This window comes from Narcine bancroftii, chromosome 14 (assembly GCF_036971445.1).
Source record: "Narcine bancroftii isolate sNarBan1 chromosome 14, sNarBan1.hap1, whole genome shotgun sequence".
NCBI classification, from domain to species: Eukaryota; Metazoa; Chordata; class Chondrichthyes; order Torpediniformes; family Narcinidae; genus Narcine; species Narcine bancroftii.
In genome coordinates this window covers 3776922-3800955 of record NC_091482.1, presented here as the reverse complement: position 1 = coordinate 3800955, position 24034 = coordinate 3776922, and the positions used below count along the sequence as shown (strand labels likewise).

Sequence of the window (24034 nt, the reverse complement as noted above, 5' to 3'; positions counted from 1 at the left end):
CTTGAATCCATGAAGCAGATCGTTTTACTCTCTATCCTTGATGCTACCCTATTATGGAATGAAAATGGGAATAAAAAATTGTATCAATGTTTTAACCGAGACTGCAATGAGGGAGATAAAAAGGGGAGATTAAAGTATTGACTGATGATGATCAAATTGAATAATGGAAGATGGGTTCTGGAGGTGAATTGGCTTCCTTCTGTGTATTAAGGGGAAGAAATCTGAATGAGGCAATCAGTTGGAGTGTATCATGATCTGCTCAGGTTTCTGATGCTTCAAGCTGAACTGGAGTCTTGTGTGGCTGCAGAGGTCAAGGGAGGTAAATCCGTGGATACTCAGTGACTGTGGGGGAGCTCTTTTGCTTCTCATTCTCTGACAGTAAGTGGCGCCAGGCAATGCTAATGGTGATTCTTTGCATTTTGACAGACTAAAGGCAATTTTGTGTAATATCGCTTTTCTGTTTCATTACATGACAATAAATAGTATCTGATCTGATAAGTTTGGCCAGAGTCAAACCTATCAGAGAATAAAAACAAGCTTCACCCATAAAAGGGCTTCCTTTGTACAAACCCTTGCTCATCAATGTATATCCTGTCGACAAGTATAAATTATAGTATGAAATACTCTCCATCTTTCAACTTTGACTTTATCTCCAGTGTTTGGACTTCTTCCCAGGGTGGTTGTTGGACAAGCACATGCTTGTGAGACTGTTTGTTTTATCATTGGTTTCGAAATGGATTTAAATATATATATTTTGTATCTCTTATTATATTGCCATTTCACCTCTGGGACCAATATATAAAGCCAGCCATGGCTGTAAAAATAAGTTGAGGCCTTTTGTGAGCATACTGTAGAGGCATTGGGTCACATTTACAAGGGACTATTAACAGTGGCCTCTCCCAATGAGGGGTGAATTTAGGGCATTATATTCAGAGCAGATGACAACATTTCAAATGTGCCATTGTGCAGAACTGATCAGTAAATGAATAAATCAATAAATGGCATCTTGAAGAAAGCACTTCAGCAATTCTACTTCCTCAGGAGTTTGAGGTTCAGTAGGACACCAGGAACACTGACAAATATCTGCAGAAATGTGGTGGAAAGTGTGCTGACTGGTATGAGGACATCAATACCCTTGAGGGTAAAGCCCTCCAAAAGGTAGTGGACGCAGCCCAGGACATCACAGGTAAAACCCTCCCCACTATTGAGAACATCTACAGGGAGCATAGCTGTTGGAGAACAGCAGCGATCAAGGATCCACAACTCTCAGCGCATGCTCTGTTCTCGCTGCTGTCATCAGGAAAGAGGTATCGATGCCACAAGATTCACACCACCAGGTTCAGGAACCTCCACCATCAGATTCCTCAACAACCAACTCAATCAGGGACTCCTTTAAGGACTTGTGTACTTTTTTTTACATTCGGTATCTGTATACGGTTTCTTTATTATCTACCTGTGTACAGTTTTTTTGTTTGCAGTAATAAGTGGTCATTCTGCCTCACCTGCAGAGAAAGAATCTCTGGGTTGGATGGGATGGCATGTATGTACTCTGACAATAAATTTGAAATCTAACTGAGGACAATCTCAACAACCAAGTAATGTAACTTCATAGGTAGTCATCTAGGATAATTCCTCCAAATCCTCTTCTTTTTTTATTGAATAATTTTGTATTATAATGAGGAATGTTCTAAAGCCACAGGTTTTTAAAGTTTCTCCCTCTGGGTAAAACTGTTTCCAATCTGCCCAGAGCCAAAGGTATTTCAATAAATATCTTGCACTGAATTTGAAGTATTTCCCCATGGTCTTCTAGTATTTTAAACATATACACACACATAGTAAATCCCCTGATATTTGGCACCTATGGGGATTGATAGATGCCAGATAAGTGAATTTTGCAGATGCTTAAGATTGCTTGTTCTTTGGGACCTGATCGTTAGGGTGTGCCAATTTTAAACCTCCGTATTTTTTTTACCAATTTATTTTCAGCATTTTTTTTTGCCTTTTGCTTAAGACTGCCAGTTGACTGAATTCCCAATAATGGGGACCCCACTTGCTTTTTTACCCTTCAATGTAATTTGGGGCTTGTGGAGGTCACATTATCACCCCCTGGCCTGTGCTTCTCCCTCCCCGTATGTCGTCATGGTGAAGATTACCCTCAAGCAGTGGATGCTTCTCTTGGTCGTCAGTCATTGCCTGACCATTAAGTCTACAACTTCAGTTGCACAACTGTTGTTATTGTTAGGGCCTGACTCAGAGTTTTCTGATGGACCTGACCCAGAGTACTCCATTGTACCCTGTTCTCTGTTTGTTCCCAATCCCATCCCCTTGCCTGGGACAATGGTTAGGGTCAGCATTCTCCAGCCTAGAATGCACACCCTGGGCTGCTGCCAGATTCTGAGCCCATTTTCTAAAATCCACATCTGGTTTCATCATTGAAATATTTGACACCTCAACAAGTTTTCTCAATCAATTAATTTTTCTAAAATCTTGCCAAGCCTTCCATTTGCTTAAAATCCTAATTTCCAATCACAAAATTGTTATACCAGTTTGCCATGGGCCAGATGCTTTTGTTCCACATCTCTCAGCATATCAAGCTTGTACTTGGCTATCCATGAATCCTTCTTCCCTTTCTAACCAATGTAATCTTCACATTCTCTCCTTTCCCAGTGAGTACACTCCCTGTCCCTTCATTTAGTTGAGAAAAACTTCTTTAACCACTTTCCCGCCCTAAATTGCATTTCAACCTCTTGTGTCCTCCTTGTAGAGGACTCCAACTGATCTCAGACCAACCTTTCTGCATCCCCTGACCTGCACCCTCCCCCACTCCTGTGATGCAATAATGTGTTAAACAGGAAAGTCTGCAGACGCTGTGGTTGTAGGGCCATACGCAAAAACTGTTGGAGAAACTTAGCAGGTCATGAAGTATGTATAGGAAGCAAAGGGTAACCAATGCTTTGGACTTGAGCCCTTCATCAAGGTATTTGGCTGGTTTGTATATTTTACTCTCTCTCTAAATCATAAATTTAGAAACTGGAGTTAAGTATTCTAGAATGCCTGAAGTGGAAAGGGTTAGGAACTTCAAGTTCCTGGAGTTGACATCTCTGAAGATCTATCCTGGGGTCAGTGAGCTTTCTTTATGATTGGAGCTATACATCATGAGGAATTTGTGGACATTTAGTACATCACCCAAGACTCTTGCCAATTTCTACGGAGAGCCTTCTTGCTAGTTGCATCCCTGTCTAGTATGGAGGTCCTCAGGCACAAGACAGGAAAAGACTAAGGAGGGTTGTGAACTCAGCCAGCGCCATCACGGGCATCAGCCTTCACTCCAGTAAGGACGCATATCAGAGGTGACGTCTCAAGAAAACATCTTCTATCCTCATGGTCCCCCACCACACAGGCCATGCCTTCTTCTCACTGCTATCATCAGGAAAGAGGTACAGGAGCCTGAAGATGGGTCAAAAATAGCTTCTTCCCCTCTGCCATCAGATTTCAGAATAGACAATGAACCACTGATACTACCTCATTTTCACTTCTTTTGTACTAATTTCTTTAAATGTAATTTAGTGCAATTTTGCGCCTGAAATGCTGCTGCAAAACAACAAATTTCGTGACGTTCATGGGTCGTGTGGCCTTCATCTGGAACCTAGTGGGAATGTGGATTGCAGAGAGCCAACTGACCTCTCCGTCTGGAATCTAGTCAGAAATCGCATCACCTGCCAATTAAGGTTGGACTCTACCTGACCATTGGCCTCTTAAATCACCTAGTGATTACCTGTGCCAGACTCTCCAATTTACTGCATTATAAATTCCACCACGTATGGTAGTTCTTTCCCTTTAGATCTTCGGCCCTGAGACTAACCCAACTGTGGACCACACTGGAGGAATTGCTTGTAAGGTGTGCACGACATAGGGATCATGGCTGTAGATAGGATCTGAGCCATGCCCACATTAGACAAGGAACGGCAGGTAGACATTAGACAAGGAACTGTAATCCTTGCTTATGAGAAGTCCGCTGGTATCGGCAGTATTAAGTCCGCTGGTATCGGCAGTATTAAGTCCGATGTGACTGGTTGCACTGTGTTGTGTGATTGAGAATACTTGTGTTGTTGTCCCTGATGCGATCCCCTTGTGTGTGTTTCGATAAGGATTATTTCTGCATTCAGCCTATGTTCCAACCTGCTATTCTTTGAACCCACCGAACTTTTCCCTTCTGAAACAACATTGACGTTAAATTCTGATTCCTGGAACATGAAATATCGCAGAAGTGTACAGAACACATTTTATCCTGCTGTTATTCAGTGATTAAGGTGAATTTGTGCAAATCATATGCACGGAATTCACAATTTTGGTGTTTGGTAGTTGTGGTGGACACAGGTTCTCTTGAAACTTGTATTCCAATTTTCACAATGTTTTTCCAAGTTATTTGTTTACAGGAAGATATTACATTGTTAATGGATGCAGACGCCACTGCAATGTTGTCCTTTATTATTCTCCTGAAGTTCCCAGAATTAAAAGGCAGCGAGGATCCAACAGTGTATGACTGTCTACAGTCACATATGAACCATAGTGGGTAAGGACAGCAGATTTCCTTCCTGGAAAGATTTTATTGAAACAGTGGTGTTTTTTCTTTAAGTTATGGATTTATTTAATTACATGAACTTAAATTCTCTGTGGGCTGAATGGACCAGGTCTACAGGACTAGGCTACTGCCTTGTTTCAGAGAAAGAAAGTTTCCAGATTTTCCTTTTAATTGAAATTCTTTTCTAGCTCTCTGTGTTTCTATTTTCAGCTCCATTCCCACAAGCTAAAGCTCAGGTTACTCCCAGATCACCATCGGACTCTCAGCAGACTAGTGAAGAGTTGGCCCACGTTACACTGGAAAGGATGACACTGCCTGTGGTTTAACAGACTTGTTTCTGTAGGCCCATTAACTGAGAGGTTTGATAAATCCAGTGGAAGGTTCTCCAAATCCAAGCCAGACATGGACACCCATGTTTACCAGGAGAGATAGGGGTGTATTGAAAGAGAAGAGCTGGTCTCGGCCTCTGAAGTTAAAGGAAATCATTGGTTTGTATTGTCGAACTATTTATGAAGACATAATGGTGTAGTGTGTTGCTGAGGCAACGATAATATTGGGGGAAATTGACCACGTCTCCTGAAGTGCCCTGGCCTCCTTCACCGTGATCCTAAAATACCACAAGATCTGTTTGTGGAAGAAACCAGCAACGTTGAAGCTGAAAGAACATCTTGTATAGTCTCAAAATTGTTATTGTTGCTAGGGTCGGATCCAAACAACTATAGATGGCAAATCAAGGGAGGTTATTGTTGAAGAAGTAGATATTAAGGACTATACACTAAAATTTTTGTCATGTGCAATTCAAGCCACGAGCAGCCTTAAGCAACCAGCAAAAAAATAAATTGTGGAAAATAAATGGGTAAAAAAATACAGGTTTAAAATTGACGCGCCTCGTTGTTCGTTCTCCGTTCACGCAACAAGCAGTGTCAAGCAACTGGAAAATTCCCTTTTTACTTTAATAAGATGAAAGGGGTAGAGGAGAGTAAGTGTGTGGGAGGGAGATGACTGAGAGTGCAGCCTCCAACAAGAACGGAAGATCCAAGAGGGATCCTAAAGTGGTAGAATTTGTTGCTCAGCGAGAAAATTAAGAATTTTCTAGTGGAGAGAAAAGATTTTGAAAATAGAAAATGCTGGAAACACCCAGCAGCTCAATCAGCATCTGTAGAGAGAGATCAGTTTCTGGTTGGAGACCCTTCAGCAGAATGAGAACCCTCAGCTTTTATTTTGTTTTTATTCCCTGAGTGCGAGGTCTGGGAATGGTTCAACTTGATTTGAAACCTATTCTTCTATGGACTTGTTCCTCCCAAGCATCTGACTTCCTTCATTTCTACAACACAAACAAAATTCTGAGTCAAGGGTATTGCTCAAGTTCAGGTCAAAGTACAGAAAGACACTTCAATGCACCTTTGTGGTCTGTTGAGCAGAATCCATGGTGGGGGCGGTGGGGGGGGGGGGGGGAGAAAGAGAAGAAAATAAGGGATGAATCTTTGCAGGAGAGAACAGTCTTCCAACCAAACCCATGTTATTCTTGTGGCAAAAGGAGAACTGAAACTCTCTTACCTGGTCAGGATCCTGCCCCTGTGGGCTGCCTGGAGACATGCTACTGGCTCCCAGAGCTCCGTGCACTGGGGATTGCACATTGTGTTCTTGGTGTCCATCCACTTGAACTGCTGGATAGCTGTCCTCACTTTCTGGAGCACTCTTTTCTTGCAGCATCTCCTAATGAAACAGCACAGAAGCACTCACTATGAGACATTAACATAGATGGCTGCTCGGATCAAATGGATACTCTCCAGTAATATGCATGAATGGGCCATATATTACTTAATTCTCATCTGTGACTATCATCAACTAACTCCCTGGTGAGTCCTAATTCATGGGTTGGTCAGTGGTGAGTTTGAGTCCACACTTAGATGTTTAATCACCTGTGGTTTTGGAGAATGAAGATCAGCCATTTGATGAGACTGATCCTGTCCCTGAAGCTCTCACCTGTCTGCTCTCAGGTGAGAGTTGGGTGAACAATAAGCAATTCTGGAGTATATTATGCCTGTGCTATTTGGAGCTCATACCCCAACCTTCCATCTCCTATCTTGAGGTCTAAGTCCCTGTACTTATTCAGTTGTGAAATCGCCGGTTCTACGATAGACATTCCCCAGCAGCCATTGATCCGGTTTCATTTGATGTTTGAGCTCATGTTGACTTCCTTCATCACAGTTAGCACCACACTATTGCAGCACCAGTGACCCGATTCAAATCCGGCACTGTCTGTAAGGAGTTTGTACATTTTCCCCATGTCTGCGTGAGTTTACTCTGGTTTTATCCCACCCTTCAAAAATGTTCTTTAATTGGAGTACATGGGTGGCATGGGCTCGTTGGCTGGAAGGGCCTGTTATCCTGCTGCATGTCCAAATTTAAAAATTCTCTTGAAATTTATTCCACAAGAAATAAAATCTCTGATGTTATCTATCCTTGATTCAAGCTGATGCATTTTTCACATGGCCTCTTCCCTCTGTAGTTCATTGCTCAAATGTTGCATTTCCTTTACTTTATATTTGTTTGGAGATTCTACGTCGAACCACAGTTGTTGTCTAGGCTAGGTCCAGTTTTCAGGCTGCTTGCATTCAAATCATTCCCTATCTGTGATCAGGCTATAAGATTTAAAGTGAAACACACTGATGGAAGGTCACCTGACATTAATTGGCTGTTTGGGAGAAACAACCTATAGTTTTATCTTTTTTTCTTGTGTATTGTGTGCTTTATGTTCTGGGAGGCTACAGCAAGTAAGATTTTCAATCCATCTGTACATTGTACTTGTGTATATGACAATAATCTTAATTCATTCATCACAGCATTCAATGTCTACACATAGCTGTCAAACTGAACAATTTCAATATCCATTAACAGTAACTAGCAAATTTAATTTTTAATTTTAATTTCAACATACAGCATGGTAACAGGCCCATTCGTCCCACACACCTGCACTGTCCAATTACACCCAATTGACCTAAGGCCCCGGTACATTTTGAAGGGTGGGAGGAAACCCATGCAGACACAGGGAGTGCGTACAAACTTCTTACAGGCAGCACAGGGTTGGAAGCTCTGGTCTTGATCACTGGCGCTGTAACTGTATTGTCTTAACTGCTACACTAACCATGTCTTCTTTCTCTTCTTCTTTGGCTTGGCTTCGTGGATGAAGATTTATGGAGGGGTAATGTCCACGTCAGCTGCAGGCTCGTTTGTGGCTGACAGTCCGATGCGGGACAGGCAGACAGGGTTGCAGCGGTTGCAAGGGAAAATTGGTGGGTTGGGGTTGGGTGTTGGGTTTTTCCTCCTTTGTCTTTTGACAGTGAGGTGGGCTCTGCGGTCTTCTTCAAAGGAGGTTGCTTCCCGCCGAACTGTGAGGTGCCAAGATGCACGGTTTGAGGCGATATCAGCCCACTGGCGATGGTCAATGTGGCAGGTTACACTTTAAATCATATTTATAAACCAATTGGCAATTAAATTTTTATGCAACAAATTTAATGATGTCCTGCAATACACTGTCTGAAGAGGTGCTGATATCAAAATCGACAACCTTATTTAAAAGCCTTAGGATTGCCTTCAAAGTTCCTCGTCCCTCCCCTCCTACAGAAGAGTATGTTGTCCCTTGAGAAATGAGGATGACTTTACAAATCCAGTAAAATCCTTCCTCACTGCAGCCATGCAGGTACGTCAGACATGCCAACAAAAGTAGAGTGAATTACATTAACCATAATGAACAAAAATAATCAGAAGGTATAAATGGATAGATCAATAAATATTCACAGCTGCAGTTAGAACAAAAGGAATGTAAAGTTTTGATCGTGCACAGGTCTGGGGTTGTTTATTAGGGTAGTTTATTAGGTTCAAGACCCTAATAGCTGTTGGGGGAAAATAATTGTCCTTGAAGCAAAAAGTGCTGGACCTCAGGCTTCTGTACCTTCTGCCCAAAGATAACAGCAAGAATAGGTTGACCAAGGTAAAGGGGATCCTTTACAATGGAAGCTATTAAATGGCAGAGCAGGCTTGATGGGCCAGATGGCCTACTCCTCTCCTTGTGCTTTTATGTTCTGCCTTGTGGCACCACCTCATGCAGATGTCTTCAGAGGATAGGAGCTCAGTGCCCGTGATAGGCATTGCCAGGTTTCCACTTTCTGCAGCCTTCTGTATTCCTGGGCACTCAAATTTTCAAAACCAGTCCGTGATGCAGCCAGTCAGTAGATTTTCCACAGTTCACCTGCAGAAGATGTATAGAATATTCAAAGGCAAGCCGAATTGCCTCGGGTGTTTTAGTAAGTAGAAGCGTTGGTGACCTTGATGTCCTGGTTTCTGAAGTGGATTCCCAGAACTTGGAAGGAACTAATCCTATCCACCGCTGACCTGCCAGTGAAAGCAGGTGCATGGTCCCAATACTTCCTTTCCCAAAGTCCACAAGCAGCTCCTTGGTCTTGCTGACATTGAGAGAAGGTTGTTGTTTTGGTGTCACCCAACCACAGATTCTCGATGTCTATCATTTGAATGGGTCCAGTGAAAGCTCTGCTGGATCGAGATTCCAAGAATGAATGCAAGGTTGATGCCAAGTAAAACTCTGACCTCTGGAAATTCAGATGCACAGCTAGTAGATGCCAAGAAAAATAAGCAACTAGAGTGTCACAGATCACATGATCTCAGTCCAGGTGTAAGGCCATTTGTAAGTACTTGTGTTCATTTTTTAAAAGTATGATATCAGCAATGTGACTGAAGTGAGCACAAGTGCCAAGAAATTATGCAAAATTCTCAAAGCCTGAATAGAGCAGAATGTGTGGGTCCATACCAGCTGTCACAAAGTAGGGTGTCAGTCCATGTATGGTCTCACCACGAAGGGAGTCGCTCTGTGTCAAGTGTCAGTCTCTGCCCCTGAAGGAGTGTTCTCCTCTCTGAGGCAAAACATTGTGTGTTCAAACCCCACTTGAAAGATTTGATCACATCAATGAACCCAGAACTCCTGTTCAGTACAAAGGGAGGGCAAGACTGGTGAAACCCTGGCAAATTTCTACAGATGTGTGGTAGAAAGTGTGCTGACTGGCTGAACCATAGTCTGGTATGGGGACACCAATACCCCTGAGTGGAAAGCCTTGCAAGAGGTAGTGGACACAGCACAAAGCCTTCCCCACCATTGAGAATATGTGGTAAATTGGATCAACAAGTTTGCCGATGACACAAAGCTAGGTGTTGTGGACAGCAAGGGAAATTTTCAAAGCTTGTAGAGTATCTGGACCAATTTGGAGAATGAACCAAACACTGGCAAATGGAGTTTAATGCAGACAAGTGTGAGGAGATGCATTTTGGAAGGGCAAACCAAGGTAGGACATAGTAAATGGTAGGGCAACTGAGGAGTGTAGAGGAGCAGAGAGATCTGGGAATACAGATACCTTGTTCCCTGAAGGCGGCCTCACATGTGGACAGGGTTGTAAAGAAAGCTTTTGGTATCTCAGCCTTTATAAATCAAAGTATCGAGTATAGGAGTTGGGATGTTTTGTTGAAGTTGTTTAAGACATCGGTGAGACCAAATTTGGAATATTGTGTGGAATTCTGGTAGCCTAACTGCAGGAAAGATATCAATAAGATTGAAAAAGTGCAAAGAAGATTTACTAGGATGTTGCCAGGTCAGCAGAGTTGAGTGACAGGGAAAGATTAAACAGGTTAGGACTTTATTCCTTGGAGCGAAGAAGAATGAAGGGAGATTTAATTGAGTTTTACAAGATTTTGAGAGGTATAGACAGAGTGGATGTGAGTAGGCTTTTTCCACTTAGATTGGGGGAGATCAATATGGGGGGGGGGGTCATAGTTTTAAGCTGAAAGGGGAAAGGTTTAGGAGGAACATTAGGGAAAAGCTCTACACGCAGAAAGTAGAATGAGCTGCCATCTGATGTGGTGAATATGGGCTCCATCTTGAGTTTTAAAAATAGATTGGATAGATCATGGATGGGAGAGGTCTGGAAGGTTATGGAGTGGGAGCAGATCAGTGGGACTAGCGAAATGGTGGTTGGCACAGACTAGAGGGACTGAATGGCCTGTTTTCTGCGCTGTAGTGTTCTGTAGTTCTATCTACAGGGAACACTGCCATCAGAGAACTACAGCAATCATCAAGGATCCACTCCACCCAACACACGCTGTTCTTGTGCTGCCATCAGGAAAGGGGTATCGGTGCCATAGACTTGCACCACTAGGTTCAGGAACAGCTGCTCCCCCTCCACCATCAGACTCCTAAACAACAAACTCAACCAGGGACTCATTTAAGGACTTGTGCACTTTATTGATTTTTTTTCTCTCTGAATTATACAGTCAGTTTGTTTACATTTCTTTATTTCTTTACATGTGTATGTTGGGTACACATATTTTGGCACCATCAGTGAGAGGTAATTCTGCTTTGCCCATAGGAAAAAGAATCTCAGGGTTGTATGAGGTGACATGTATATATTCTGACAATAAATCTGAAATTATTGAATGAGCCCTCATCTCTGTCTCTGCAAAATGGAGCAACGTCTTTGAAAAAGACAAGGAATGTGCCCTGGTGTCCAAGCCAAAGTTGCCCGCAATCAGTAACATTAAAAACAGACAAACTGGCGCTTTTCTCATTTCTTTGTTTGTGGAAGTTGAACATTGTTTTTCCAACCTGACAACAGGGCCTTTCTCTCATTTAGTACACCCTGGGTGTACCGCCATTTGGGATATAAAAGGTCATGAAAGATGCTTGCTTCCTTTCTTGTGTGATTGATAATCTCATTCAGAAACAGTGCCAGGGATTGGCCCCCTCTCATAATGTATTCCTGTTCCCAACACATTGCAAAGACACAGACCATTAGCTTGTTGGCTATTAGTTAACACCTGGGGCTTCCTCAAAGAATGAAAACCTTTGCAAAAGCAGAACAGAAGAAAAAAATATATAAAATCACCTGGTTACAAACATTTTCTTGAAGTGAATGTTGGTGCCAGGATATCCTGGAGCATTTTCATTAGTTGCCAATGTGCTCTGAATTAATTATGGTCCTGCTGCTTGTGAACAGAACCCACTAATTCTGTTCTTTTAACTGAGCAGTTTCCAGATTTGATCACTGGGGAATAAGGAATAACAGCTTTGCTCCTTCTCATGGTTTTTTGCAGATTGCTCATTAATTGGAAACCCATTTCAATGCACTTCACAGCTTTCCCAATTGCTGAAAGTCTAATCACACTTCCCAATGTAGTGGGCTTCCAACCCGGGTCCTGCCTTCACCCCATTTTACTACCAGCATTCGCCACATCCTGGTATGCTGGAGGGTTCAAGATTAAATGGAAGAGTCAGTGCCACATAGAGCATCACAGAGTCAAGGAGCTTGGAGGAGGCCCTTCAGTCCAACTTGTCCATGCCAACCCAGTTGGCTTCTGGGCTAGTCTTGTTTGCCTAAATTTAGTCCTTATCCTTCTAAGCCTTTCCAAATGTGCCCACTTCTGCAGTTTCCTCTGATGGTTTGTTCCAGATACAGACCACCCTCTCAGTGAGAAATTTGCCCTCCGTTCCCTCTCAAATTTCTCCCTTCTCCTTCAACCTTTGGCTGGTCTGAAATTATTTACCCTGTGAGCATTTGCTTTATCCAGCCACCTTGGTTTTATAAAATTACTCCTGAGCCTTCTACACTCTGGAAATAAAGATCCAGCTACCCATCCTCTCCCCTTAACTCAAGTCTTCAGTGGCGGCAACATCCTGATGAATCTTCCAATTTACATTACATTCCTCATGTTCCCCTAATTTAAATTTAACGTCATTTTTCTTTCTAACTATCCAGAACTCTTCATATCATCTTGCACTAGTAACTTTCTTCACTTTTGCAGTCAGTTTTTTGTGTCATCTGCAAACCTCTTTCTCATACCTCCTATGTTGCAATCTGAATCAGTAAAATATCCTACTCCAACAACAATCCAAGTATTGAGCCATTTCCCAATTGCAAGAACACCTGATGGTGGTCACTCTGTTCTTCCTACCACTGACCCAGCTCAAGGCCAAATTTGCCTCTCTCCTATGGATCACTTGGTTTTTACTTCATTAATAACTGCCACAATGGGACCAGGACAAAAGCCTTGCCAAAATCTACATGCATACAAAATTGAACACACTGACTTCATGGATCCTCCCACATTACATCTTCAAAAAAAATCAACCAAGTTCTGGGATCCTTACTCTGTGATTTTTTAAAAATATATATCCTAGATGAAGAAGGGGAAGGATGGGTCAGTAAGTTTGAGGATGATACGAAGATTGGAGGAGTTGTGGATAGTGTTGAAGGTTGTCATAGGTTATAAAAGAATAGATAAACAGGATGCAGAGTTGGCCAAAATATGGCTGATGAATGATGAAGATCCGAATAAGTGTAAGATGATGTGATGCATTTTGGGAGGTCAAACCAGAAGGCTGAGTTACAGGGTTAATGGTTGGATACTTAACAGTGTGGAGGTACAGAGAGACCTTGAGGTCAAAATCCATAATCTCTCAGGTTGACAAGATAGTTAAGAAGGCCTACGTGATGCTGGGCTTCATTAGTCAGGGATTGAGTTCAAGAGTCGAGAGGTCATGCTGCAGGTCTACACACCTCTACTGAGACTGCACTGAGTACTGTGCTCAGTTCTGGTCACTTCATTATAGAAAGGATGTGGAAGCTCTGGAGAGGGTGCAGAGGAGATTTACCAGGATGTTGCCTGGATTGGAAATTGTCTTTTGAGGCAAGGTTAGCAGAGCTTGGATTTTTCTCTTTGGAGCAAAGAAGGTTGTGAAGTGACTTAAAAAGAGGTCTACAAGATTCTGAGAGGCAAAAATAAGATGGACAGCTAGCAGGGCAGGAATAGCAAACACCAGAGGACATCTGTGCAGAGTGAATTAAGGAATGTTTAAGGAAGACATCAGAGGTAAGGTTTTTATTACACAGAGTTGTGGGGGCCTGGAATGCCTTGCCAGGGATTGTGGTGGAGGCTGGAACATTAGGGGGCATTTAAGAGACTTTTAGACAGGTACATGGACAAAAGAAAAATAAAGAGTTACAAGGTAGGAAGGCTTTAGTTTTTTTTTGGTAGGAATATATAGCTCAGTACAACATTAAGGGCTGAAATGTTCAATGCTCTGTGTTCCAGGAAACCAAAGTCGACCTTCTCTTAATAAATCCATGCTGACTGATTCCCTCTCAATACAGATAATACTCTTCCTCAATTTTTGTCTGATAGTTTCTTCACTACAAATTGAAATTAGCTTGCCTGTAATTATTTAGTCTATTGGTTCATTAGATTTTGAAAAGAAGCCATCCTCCAGTCCTCGGACACCATGTATTGAGGAAATGTTAATTGGAAAATGATGGAAGGGCCTCTGCTTTCTCCTTCCCAGCTTCTTTTAACATCCAGGGTGGATATACAAACTGGTTTTAATCTCCCACTGTGACATGGGTCAGATGGAAGTATTGCTATACTTGGCTCAGTGCTTTTCTGTGTTTAGGAAAATGGGCTCTATTGTTTCTGCCCCTCAATTGCTACCTGGCGGCCTTCTATTGGAGTGAAACACCAAGACGCTATGATATAGTAAAAACACACTCAGCATCCATGGGTCAATGGAAGGTAAAGATGAACTATATTTTTTACAAATAATGTGCATGTTATATGCATATTTTACAAACCAGGCACCCTTGTTCATTATATCTGTGTGTGTGCTATATGAGAATATTTTTACATGTTGAAAGAATGCGCACAATTAATAGCAGGTGTGGGCAAGTAGAACTGGCAATTTATTAGCAGACATGGGAATATAATAGCAGCATTGAAAGAACGTGCACAATTTACACCGGCCATGGGAAAGACGTGCTGGCAACTTGTAGTGAGTGTAGGAATATTATAGCGAGCATGAGAATAATAGTGGCAATAAAAAAACACGCACAATTGTGTGTGTGTGTGTGTGTGTGTGTGTGTGTGTGTTTTATACGTCAAAACTTTTACACAATTTATGAGTTCCTGCATGTTATATGCATGTGCGCATTATATGAGTGAAAATACAGTATTACTGATGTTTTGGTCCTGAGCCTTTCTTCAAGAATTAAAGAACAGGAAGGCATCAGAATGAAGAATGGGAGGGGAACGAGTTCAGACCAACAGTCAAAAGGTGTTAATTGGAAATTAAAAGAGGAAAAATGAGAATTGATTTTGGCTCTGTGAAAGGAGATAGAGGGAGAGAACTGAAGGAAAAGTGATGGGGAAGAAGAAGGGGTGGGTGGGGGGGGGTGAATTTAATGGAAACTAGAGTTCGATGTTAATGCCATCTAGTTGGAGGGTGCCCAGACAAAAGATGAAGTGTTGTTCCTTCAATTTGTGGGTGCTCTCAGTAATGGCAGTGGCATGAAGCCATGGACAGATGTGTCAGGAAGGGACTGCGACAGGGTAATGAAATGAGTCCTCTTCTAGAAACACATCAACATTGGCTGTTAAGGTGTTCATGCAAGCCTTTTTCTTTTGCATTTACCATTAAAGGTGTCTTTTTCCTCCTAGATTGGCTGCAACTGTCCCAGAACATTTTCTAACTGACCTATTTCTATAACAGTAGCTTTGTACTGAGTTATGTAAGACTGCCTCTAGTTTATACCACCACTGAGAATTTGGAAGAAAATTGGACTCAAACAGAACAACTAGTTATATTTCAAATGTTAATGAAAACTTTAATCAGATTTCACTAGAGCACTGAGTTTATGATGTACCATTGAATCACTGATTTAGATTTAGGAGTGGGACAACTGCTTTAGGTTGTTTCTGAAAGGTGTCAAATGCCAGTTTAAACCAGATTCCTTAAAAGTTCCATTAAAATCCAATGGAATGTGATCTCTACCTAGATTATCCAACAAAGAAATCTGAAAGGAAGACTTCCATTAGACAACTCCCTTAATGATATCAGGATGTCCCAAAGCACATTACAGTCAATAAAGTACTTTTGAAATATAAGCAATGGTGCAGTATATTTGAACCATTTTGAAATGTAAAATGTGCAGGGGATAATTTGCAACTGTGAGGTCTGTCAACCAGCAATAAAGCCTAGATATGTGATTTTTAGTAATGATTAATGAGGGGAGAACCAAAGGGAAGTAGGATTATTTACATCCACCTGGGAGGGCTGATGGACTCCAATTTTAATGTCTCATCAAAAGGTAGCATTCTGATAGCATTTCCTCACTCCCACTCTAATGTATCTGTTGGATTATGTGGTTACATCAAGAGTGCGGCTTGATCAGTTACCTTCTGATCTATGACTGAAATTCAGTATTCATACCCTTTGTCATCTGCATTTCCCCACACTCCCCACTTAAATATATTTTCCTATTGCAGGAAATTAGGAAATTCAATAATTCAGTAATCAGATAGAATGATTGTTGGTCTCAGTTCTATGCCAGAATCTCTTCTTGCTGGGAGTGAGGGTGAAGTTATCTAAAGTCTTTACAGGTTCATGCCAATTGCAGTATCTTCAAAAAGAAGTAGATGATGTTTCACCACTTCATTTATTCCAAAAGTTCTCCTTTTATCTCTTGAAGCTAATTACTTACATTGGAATGGGTCTAATCCAGACCCCCACTCCAATCCTTGCCCTCCTGTCTCCTTTCCTCTCGTTCAGTCTCTCCCTCCATCTCTTCCTTTTTCCCTCTGTCTACTTTCACAGAGCCAAAATCAATTCTCACCTTTCCTGTTGTCATCAAGTCAAGTGTATTGCCATCTGATTGCACAAGTACAGCCCGATGAAACAGTCCTCAATGTAAAATGTGCAGACACACAATTAGACATGGCACACAAGTATCACATCCAATTAACACCTCACCCTCCCATTCTTCCCCTTTCTCTCCCCAGTTTTCATTCAAACACTTGCCTGCTTTTTGCTTATACCTTGAAGAAGGGCATAGGCCCAATACATTGGTAATATATCTTTGGCCACATCCATTTCTGTGTGTTTTTACCAACAATGAGTTTTTACCTGCACAATGAGTCAAAAAGCAACAGAAAAATATTTCCAGCATCTGTTTTAATTTCTGAACAGAGGACATTGGTTGGTTATGCAGGAAGAGGAAAGTAGAGGTCGATACCATTTTTGTTGAGCAGCAGCTGAGCTAATTTTTTTTTAACCTTACTCAAGACCCAAAGTTGCCATACATTTGACCAAGACACAGCAGAAGTTCACCTGTCTTGTCAGTATTCACTGATTGGTTTAAGCCAAGTGCAAGGTTTATCAGCTGCAGTTCAGTTCTCGCACATTTGACTGTGTTAAAAGGTCTATATTGGAAAGCACATCAGTGCCTCTACTGCCTCAGGACTCTCTACAGAGGTGTGGTGGAAAGTGTGCTGACCGGCTGCATCACATCTGGTATGGGGACACCAATTTTCCTGAGTAGAAAGCCCTATAAAAGGTAGTGGACACATCACAGGCAGAACCCTCCCCACCATCGAGAGCACGTACAGGGAACACTGCCATAGGACAGAAGCATCCAGCACACACGCTGTTCTGCTGCTACCATCAGGAAAGAGGTCTCGGTGCCACAAGACCCACACCACCAGGTTCAGGAACAGCTGCTCCCTCTCCACCATCAGACTCCTCAACCACCAACTCAATCAGGGACCCATTTAAGGACTTTTACTTTTGCGCTTTGTTGATTTATTTTTCTCTCTCTGCATTGCAGCTTGTATATTTTTTATTTGTTTGTGTCTCTACATATCTTCTAGAGTATAGTTTGTGTAATTCTGTCTCGCCTGCAGGAAAAAGAATCTCCAGGTTGTATGTGATATCATGTATTTACTCTGACAATAAGTCTGAATCTGGAATAATGTTATTCAACTCAAGCATAAATGACCGAGCTGTCACTTCAGCACAGAATTGAGAAGGTGCTGCACTTTTGTCTGTGTTGTCTTTTGGATAAATATCAAATCAAGGTTGCGGCCAGGGATGCAGTGCTGCTGGTGCTCACCGGAGCCCTGCTCCAGGCACCTCCTTGTCACTGCTTTTAGTGAGCTCCAGCACCTAAAAACAAAAATGAGCTCTGCACCCCTGGTTACAGCTGCCTACTTGGAAAGATATTGAAGATCTCATGATGTACATCAAAGAAAAAAGTTCTGATCAATGTTCATGTTTCATTCAATATCACTAATTTAGATAACTTGTCATCATCCACAGCATTTTATGAGAGCTTGCTTTGTGCAAATCACGCTGAACACTGATTTTTTTTTTAATTACTCCCCCCCCCCCCCCCCAAAAAAAGGTTTGGTTCCTGAAAAGAACTTGAAGATTATGATAGACAACTTCAAACTGAACACAAAGATAATTTCAGATTTGCTGTATCACGTAGGAAGTTGGAGAAACTTTGATTAAATTTACTGTGTTGAATCGCATAATGATGCTGGCACATTGCATTGGTTCAACTGACTGAAACATGTTTTACCACTGATTTTTCTTTGTACTCAGTATCTGATGCCTCTCGTGTCAGTGTCCAACAATAGTCGGCCAGCTTTCATGGATTCCAGTTGCCCTGATATCACTTTACCATGGTCCCAACGTCCTGGTGTAACCTTTCACCGTGTTTGTCACTGATGGCACCAAGATCAGCAGGGACGACGTCCAAGAGCAAATGCAGAAAATGCAATTTCAATGGCAAACTTCATGACTTTGTATGCTTGAGGTATACTTTAAATATGACAGGAAATCACAAAAATAGGTTACATCTTTATATATAAAAAAGTAAATGATAGGAAATGTTTAAGGTGTTCGTGACCAGCATCCAAAAATCCACCCAAAAGTGGTCACCGCATTGTCAGGGGGCTGTCCTTTGGATGAAGTTAAACCATGGCCTATCTGTCCTGGACACAAAGGTTCTGAGCATGCTAACAGAAGGAGAGCTGAAATATTCGTCAAGTTTACTTGTGTCTTATCCCTCCACTAATATAAATTAGACAGTTAATCTGGACATTTTGCCTTGTTGGAGTTACCTGAATTCAAATTCATCCAAAGCCATCAAAACCATATTATTAGCCTGGCAGCAACTTGGGTCATCCATGTAAATACAGGTTCCATTTTCCTTTGAGGTGACAGTTTATCCTGATTGTTAAATTTATGGGGCAGAAAAAGCACAGTGTGTTACTGTTACCGTGAAGAACTGTAAAAGTTATTCTAGAAGTCAGGGACCTAAGTCAAAAATGGGTATGAACCTGGAATAATTATACAAAGGATGGAGAACGTTCTTCTGTGCTGAATTACTGTCTAATGCAATAATACCAGAGATGATTCAGATTCACCGCCCTAAAAATTAATTAAATTTTATTAAGCAATGCATTTTGGCTGCTAGGTTTCAAAGGTTGCTAAGGGAAATCTCCATAAGTGAGGCAATTATAGGAATAGTTCATGGTGTACAGTTAGTGTAGCAGTTAGTGCAACGCTATTACAGCACCTGCGATCAGGGTCTATAAGGAGTTTGCACATTCTCTCTGGGAGCTCTGGTTTCCTCCCACCCTCCAGAAATGTACTGGGTTTGCAGGTTAATTCATGAATTTGGGCGGCACTGGCTCATGGGCCGGAAGGGCCCGTATCTCTGAATTTAAAAAGAAATGAACAGTGGAATGTAATGCTGTCATTCATCTTAGATTGACAGAGAAGCAAATTATGATCAAATCTCTATAGTAATGGTTCTCAAACAGCATGTTCCAGACTGTGGCAAACATCTCAATTTTTTTTGCAGTTCCATTCTTCTTAGTGATCTTGAGTGGTTCGGTCATTTTTTTTACAGAATTAAAAATGCAGGTTTAGGAAAGCTCTGACCACCTTCCCATTTATTTTAAAGAAAAGGCTGCAAGTATGGAAACTGCAAGAACAGAAGCTTAAAAATCCATAAAATAACCCAAAAGTGGTCAGGAAGCAAAATTTTCATTTGTTCAGCATTACCAGCTCACATTATTTGCTGCGATTGGGTCATTTTCTGGCCACAAGAAGCATTTTCATCAAGGCATGTCTTAACTCTGAATCCTTGCCTGCTTGAGTCCAACTCCAAAAGAAGAGACTCCAAATGCACCAGTGAAGTCTATTTCATTGCACCCCACCTTAAATATGGCTCTCTCTGTCTGCAGTCCATGACAGCTTAAAAATGTACCACAACACTTCTCCAAATAGAACTCCCACCCCCACCAAAATCAACAAATTCTTATCAGCCCAAAGAACAAAGGATGCAGGTAGGGAAACAACAAGCTTAAGTTCACCACCAAAGCACATATTGTGATCATTTAGAAATAAAACAATATCCATTCTTTGTTGCAAATACACAAAAGTGCTGGAAGAACTCTGCAGATCCCTCAATGACCATAGCAGGTAAACGTACTGTATATAACCAATGTTTCGGGTCAGAGCCCTTCGTCAAGGTATGAACAAAAAGCAGACAGGCATCTGAATAAAAAGGTCAGGGGTTGAGGGGGAGAGAGAGAGATTGTGGGAGGAGCGAAGTCCCAAAGGCAGGAGGTAATAGGAAGATAAGGGAGGGAAGACTAAAAATAAAGGGAAGGAGTTGAAAGCTAAGGGAAAGGAGACGAGGGGAAAAGAGAGAATGGAGAGTAGGTTAGCAGAAACTGGAGAAGTCGATGTTAATGCCATCCAATTGAAAAGTGCCGAGATGGAAAATCATGTTGTTCCTCCAATTTTTGGGTGGTCTTGGTGGGATAGTTCATGAGGCCATGGATAGACATGTGAGAATGGAAGATAGATGCAGAACTGAAATGGTCGGACACTGGGAGATCCCTATACATGGATAGGAGCACAGGAGAGGAAAGATGAGAATTGAACAGGTGAGGGGGATAGTTCTGTGAATGCAGTGCTGGAGAAAAGGAGACTGAGGGGTTGGGTAACATGAAGGGAGTTTTAGGAAGGAGACAAAGGATTGGGGCAAAAGAGATATGCGGGAGAGGGGTACGAACAGAAACTGGAGGTTGTAGGGTGTCCAGACAGAATATTAGGTATTGTTCCTCCAATTGCGGGTGGTCTCAGTTTGACATGAGACCATGGACAGACACATTGGCATAGGAATGGGATGGGGAATTGAAATGGGTTGCCAATAGGATATCCCCGCCTCAACAGCAGACGGACCAAGGGTGCTCAGTGAAGTGAGTTCCCCCAGTAGGCTTCCATTATCTCACTGGGTCCCATCTGTAAATGTTGGCTTGTGCCCCTTCACCCCTCCTCCCCCAGCCTTTTTATTTAGCTAGCTGCCTGCCTGCCTTTTGCTCATATCTTGATGAAGGGCTCAGGCCCAAAACGCTGGTGATGTATCTTTGCCTCCTGTGGATGCTGTGGGACCTGCTGAGTTTCTCCAGCACTTTTGTGTATTTACTACAATCACAGTGTCTGGAGACTTTCTTATTTCAATCCACTCTTTGTTACCAGGTATAAATACTCTAACACTCTACCCAATGACAACTTTTACCACAGGCTCGGCAGTGATTTAAGAGGCGAATCACCAATACCTTCTCAAGAGAAACTAGCAATAGCCAATGAATTCTGATCCTGTAAACACAATACCTAAAAACAACCTTGAATAACAGTGGTCAATGAGGAATTTGCTTCCTGAACACTTTTGGGTGTACTTTATGGATTTTGGGCTGCTGTTCATGAAAATCACCTCAAAAGTTTCCTGTCACATACCATATTTTAGTTATAATCTATTTTTTTGTGATTTCCTGTCATATTTTGAGCCTACTTCAACCAGACAAAACCACAAAGTGCAACATGTCATTGAAAATTCATTTTCTGCATTTGCCCTTGGACATTTTCCCTGCTGATCTTGGTGCAGTCGGTGACAGACATGGTGAAAGGTTACACCAGGACATTGCGACCATGGAAATGTGATATCAGGGCAACTGGAATCCATCAATGCTGGCCGACTATTGTTGGACACTGACATGAGAGGCATCAGATGCTGAGTACAAATGAAAATCAGCGGCAAAACATTTTTTGGTCAGTTGAATCAGTGATTAGACAGGCTCAATTCAGTACAAAATAATTTACTGTTTCTCCAATTTCCTATGTGATACAGCAAATCTGAAATTATCTTTGTGTTCAGATAGAACAGAGGTTTTCAAACTTTTTGTTTCCACTCACATTCCACCTTAAGTAATCCTTATGTCTTAGGTGTTCTGTGATTAGTAAGGGATTACATAAGATGGTATGTGAGTGGGAAGAAAAAGTTTGAAAACACTGAACTAGAAGTTGTCCATCATAATCCCCAATTATTTTTTCATAAAGCAAACCTTTGGAAAAAATTGTGGGCCAGTAACCACCCCAGACCACAGTTTTACAGCTTTAACTAAACCTGAAAGTTCCACCAATATATCAACTTTTTTGTTTGAAAAGGGAACATTTGCATTGGTGAAGTGAAATAGAGAACCTCAGGGCCGATAGGCCAAACCTCTCTACAGTTAAATCTAAATTCTTTGAAAAAGTAATCATAATGGAACTTTCAGACAGATTATAATCTGAACTAATAACATGATAAATGTGTCAGAAATGTTCCTGAAGTAGTATAGAAAGCATTTACATTTCTGTTGTACCTTTCACAAACTCAGTGGATGTGGTGTATTTAGATTTTCAGAAGGTTTTTGAATAAGGTTCCATGCAGGAGGTTAAATAACATTGGAACACATGAAATTGAGTTTGATCTGGACTGTGATTTGATTAACAGAAAGAAAGCAAAGAGTGGGAATAATTGGCTCTGACAGCCTGTGACAAGTGGAGTGAAGTGTGGATGGGTGTTTGGGTAGTAGCAATTCACAATCTGAGTCAACAGTTTGGTTGTGGGAACCAAATGTCACATGATGCAAAACTAGGCAGGATTCCGAGCAACAAGAAGGATGTGAAGAGACTTCAAAATGATATGGATATTTGATGGATGGGAGCTTCACGTACGGAATATAATGTGGAAAAATGTAAGATCATTCACTTCGCTGCACAAAACAGATTGGAGACCCAAGTGTCAGAAATGACTGAAAGACATATAAAAAAAAAAAATATATATATATTTTTTTTTAAATTTATATAAATGTATGTTTGTGTGTGTGTTTTATATATATATACACATAAACCATAAAACAGCTTAAAAAAAATGACCAAAAAAAGTGTGTTGCTTTCTTTGTGAGAAGATTTGAGTTCCAGCAGACAGATGTCTCCCTGCAATTATATAGGACCTCGATGTGACTGCCATTAGAGCATCATTTTACAGTTTAGTCTCCCTGCCGAAGAAAAAGAATATATTTGCAATTTGGTAAAGACATCAAAGATTTGCCCTTTTCTGTGCTGGTGGGTTGATTGCATGAGAGAGAGTGTGCAGTTTATGCCTAAGTGCAGTGTCCAGATGTAATAAAAGTTTCAAGAAGGTGCTGAGGGCAACGCGGGATCACGAGGACCTCAGGCGCTGAAGGCTTCCTGATCATATAAGAGGTTTCAATCTGGAGCTCGGGTCACCAACGGTTTGAACACTGCAGAGGCAGTGAGAGCGCTGGAGGCAAATGCAAGGGCACTAGATGTCTCTGAAGGGACTCTCTTCTGCTATTGTTAGAGGTGGCGGGCAATGCTCATAGTGACTCTTTGCCTTGTGGCAGACAAAAGTTGAAATATTAATTGATACCACATTTCAATGTATTACAGGAATCTTTCAAGCTTTGTTTTGCTGCAAGTTCTCAAGTGCATAAAACACACAACACAAAAACACACGAAGGAAAGAAATATAATAATATAAAAGAAAGAGGAAAAAAATATTTACAGTTGATTACTGGAATTTTTTTTTGTAAATTCTAAGAAAGACACAATCTTAAGCAACCAGACTTAAGGTGCAGTTCAACTTACGATGGGGTTGCATTCTGGCAAACCCATCCTAAGTTGAAAAAGAATACTAGTATACTTTGTATAACACCAACAGCACTGGATCAGTCCCCACACTGAGCCCACTGCCCTGCTCTCTCCCGACAACACTGGATCAGTCCCCACACTGAGCCCACTGCCCTGCTCTCTCCTGACAGCACTGGATCAGTCCCCACACTGAGCCCACTGCCCTGCTCTCTCCCGACAACATTGGATCAGTCCCCACACTGAGCCCACTGCCCTGCTCTCTCCCGACAACACTGGATCAGTCCCCAGACTGAGCCCACTGCCCTGCTCTCACCCGACAGCATTGGATGCTTTATGACCAAACTAAAAGAAGAATTCATCTTGAAGGAGTTATTAACGTACCTCTGTAACTTCGACAAATCATAAATTGGGCAGCCCCAGTATCTGGCATCTACCCATCCCCTCGGTGCCGTATACCAGGGTTTTACTGTATTGTACTCTAATTCTAATAAAACAATGGCTAAATACAAAACTATTAATTATTAATCTAAATATCCTTTCTACTG

At 41.6% G+C, this 24034-nt stretch overlaps 1 protein-coding gene and 1 long non-coding RNA gene across 5 annotated transcripts in view; one reads left to right on the top strand and one right to left on the bottom strand.

Annotated features, from left to right (window-relative positions):
- tbx4 (T-box transcription factor 4) overlaps positions 1-24034 on the bottom strand; it is a 158622-nt gene that overhangs the window by 71828 nt on the left and 62760 nt on the right. For 3 of the 4 annotated variants that reach the window (XM_069911460.1, XM_069911457.1, XM_069911458.1), the window contains exon 2: positions 6140-6298. In XM_069911460.1, coding sequence (XP_069767561.1) covers positions 6140-6298 — 159 coding nt within the window. Of the gene's footprint in view, positions 1-2543; positions 2779-6139; positions 6299-24034 lie in introns of those variants that run through there. The other variant, XM_069911459.1, reaches the window with a different exon arrangement.
- Positions 2885-11195, top strand: LOC138749702 (uncharacterized). Its single transcript, XR_011348828.1, has 3 exons — positions 2885-2977; positions 9094-9287; positions 11017-11195. It is a non-coding gene; the product is annotated as an uncharacterized lncRNA (long non-coding RNA).